Source organism: Balaenoptera musculus, chromosome 6, assembly GCF_009873245.2.
Source record: "Balaenoptera musculus isolate JJ_BM4_2016_0621 chromosome 6, mBalMus1.pri.v3, whole genome shotgun sequence".
Classification (NCBI taxonomy): domain Eukaryota; kingdom Metazoa; phylum Chordata; class Mammalia; order Artiodactyla; family Balaenopteridae; genus Balaenoptera; species Balaenoptera musculus.
This window is the reverse complement of record NC_045790.1, coordinates 26,073,740-26,076,383: the sequence shown is the minus strand read 5'-3', so window position 1 is coordinate 26,076,383 and position 2,644 is coordinate 26,073,740. Positions and strand designations below refer to the sequence as shown.

The 2,644-nt window shown below is 35.2% G+C and overlaps 1 protein-coding gene across 1 annotated transcript; it reads right to left on the bottom strand.

The window, feature by feature from the left end:
- Nucleotides 1-1,309: 1,309 nt before the first annotated feature.
- LOC118896975 (zinc finger protein 182-like) lies at nt 1,310-1,900 on the bottom strand. Its single transcript, XM_036855648.1, has one exon. The coding sequence runs from the start codon at nt 1,898-1,900 to the stop codon at nt 1,310-1,312; it is 591 nt and encodes a 196-aa protein (XP_036711543.1).
- Between the last annotated feature and the right edge of the window lie 744 nt (nt 1,901-2,644).

Here is a 2,644-nt window from a genome sequence, read left to right as displayed (position 1 = left end):
ACAAGAAAAAAATTTTTGTAGCTATGCGTGGTGACAGATGTTACCTAGACTTATTGGGTGATCATTTTGCAATATGTATAAATATCAAATCATTATGTTGTACACCTAAAACTAATACAATTTTATATGTTTACTATATCTCAATTTAAAAGTCAAAAACAACTCATCATAGTATAGAGGTTAAGTGCTTTGAAGTCAAGCTGACTTTTCCCCTCTTTCTCAAATTACATTGTAAGTTATATAACCTTAATTTCCTCATCAATAAAATGGGTTTAATATTAAAAAAAGAATTGTACGTACTCCAGAGAAGAAAAAATTTATTGTCAGAATCACGTTAAATTTACTTAAGAAATTCCCTGCATTATGATAGTTAGTTTTATATAATGTATTCAGCAGCATAAACACTACATTATTTGGAACCATCCATATATGAAGTTGGTTACTGTGTGGTTCCATTTGTTTTCACTTTCCCAAGCTTCATACTCCACAGTGAACACAACTGTGATTTTAAATTGCTTTCCTTAGTTTTCCATAAAAATTTTGGAATTACATGCCTAACAAGAATTTCTATAAAACTGCTTTTAAAATATATCAACATAATAGCTTCCTCTTTGTACGAATTTTCTAGTTTAAGAAGACCTCAGCCATATTGTTCACTGTTCCACATTCAGTAAACTTATAGGTTTTTCTCCCTTGTGGGAGCTCTATATTGTGTAATTAGCTCTCACTGCCATGCAAAAGCCATCCTGTGTTAAGCACAGGTTTTCCCTACATTGAATCCTCTTATGCATGAGTTCTGGCTTTTCAGTCTTTTCCATATTAATTGCTTTAATGAGGTTTTTCACTAGTATGAATTAAATGATCCTTAACAAATTGTGCATTACAGGAAAAGACTTTTCAACATCCAGTATGTTCAGAGGGATTTTCTTCAGCACAAATATTCTTCTGTCTAATGAGCTATTCCTTCCTAATGAAGTGTCTCCCATAATTATATTCATGGTGCTTCTCACCACTATGAATTAATGAGGTATGATTGCTGAGAGAAGGCTTTCCAACTTTCATTACACTCATGGGGTTTCTCTTCAGAATGAATCCTCTGACATCGGATGAGTTTTGATTTCCTGCTGAAGGCTTTCCAATATTCAATACATTCATGAGGCTTCTCCCCAGTATGATTTTTCTGATGTGTCTTGGGACCTGCCTTACAAGATAAGGCTTTTCTACATTCTGCACATGCATGGGGTATCTCCCCAGTATGAATCTTCTGATGAATAGTAAGTTCTGTTTTACTTCTGAAGGGTCTTCTACACTATTCACATTCATGTGGTTTTTCACCAGTATGAATTAACTGATGCTTAATGAGGTGTCCTTTCTGGGAGAAGGCTTTCCAACATACAGTACTCTCATAGGCTTTCTCCTCAGAATGAACCTTCTGATGTCTGATGAGTTCTGGCTTCAATGTGAAAGCTTTCCCACATTCATTACATTCACAGGGTTTCTCTCTGGTATGAATTTTCCGATGCCTGATGAGGGGTGCTTTTAGGGAGAAAGCTTTTCTACATTTGGTACATTCATAGCGTTTCTCTCCAGTATGAATTGTCCAGGGCTTGCAGAGATCTAGCTTACATGAGAAGTTTTTCCCACACTCAGCACATTCATAGGGTTTCTCCCAAGTGTGAATTTTCTGATGTGTCTTGAGATCTACCTTATGAGAAAAGCCTTTTCCACATTCTGTACATTCATTGGCTTTATCTCCCATATTTATTTCCCTCTGATGTATAATGAATGTTGTCTTACTTCTGAAGGCTTTCTCACATATTTTGCTATCGTAAGGTTTCTCACCAATATGAATTAACAGATATCTTACAAGATGAGTTTCTGAGAGAACGCTTTCAAACATTGAGAACACTCATAAGGTTTTAACTGAGTATAATTTCTCCGATGGATACTAAGTTCTGAATTACTACCTCTAAGTGGACTTAAAATTTGCCTTGATTTGCCACAATTTGTTAATTTTCTAAAATGGAGCAAAGCAAAGCATCCCTTGTGAAATGATCCAACTTCTCATAAGGGAAGAAATATTCTTCAAATATTCCCACTTTTGTGGTTTCAAATCTAAATTCTTCATCTGAAAGGAGAAGGAAGATAAAATTGGCTCAACAAGACATATAAAATCAGACAGAAACCAAGCTATGCAGCCCACAATCAGATGTACTACTCTTCTGAATGCTGGTCTGGGGCTTGGCACATAGTTGGTGTTTAATAAGCAATTGTGAAAAACATCAGTGTCTTATCCTATTATAGCTCCTGTTCTCTGAATTTGTATTGATCATTACTTCCTTCCCCTATTGCCCTCATCCCTAGATACTTCTTTTCTTGCTTCTGAAACCACATTTCCCTTTAACTCTAATATTAAATCTTGACACTTAACGCTTCCACTTACTGTGACTATTATAAACTTAGGCTTTTCTCAAATTTTATTATCATTTCCTCAAAACAAACAAAACAAATCAACCAGTAATAACCTAACTAGACTGTGCTGCCACAATATTCAAATTATATACGTAATTCCTGTGCTCAAAGCCCATCTGTAACACTCTTAGGCCAACAAATCCAGTTATCTACAGTATTTCACTAGTACCCA

Bases quoted from the DNA above. Each gene is read 5' to 3' on its own strand.
- LOC118896975 (XM_036855648.1), bottom strand. From the start codon at position 1,900: ATGTTTGAAAGCGTTCTCTCAGAAACTCATCTTGTAAGATATCTGTTA.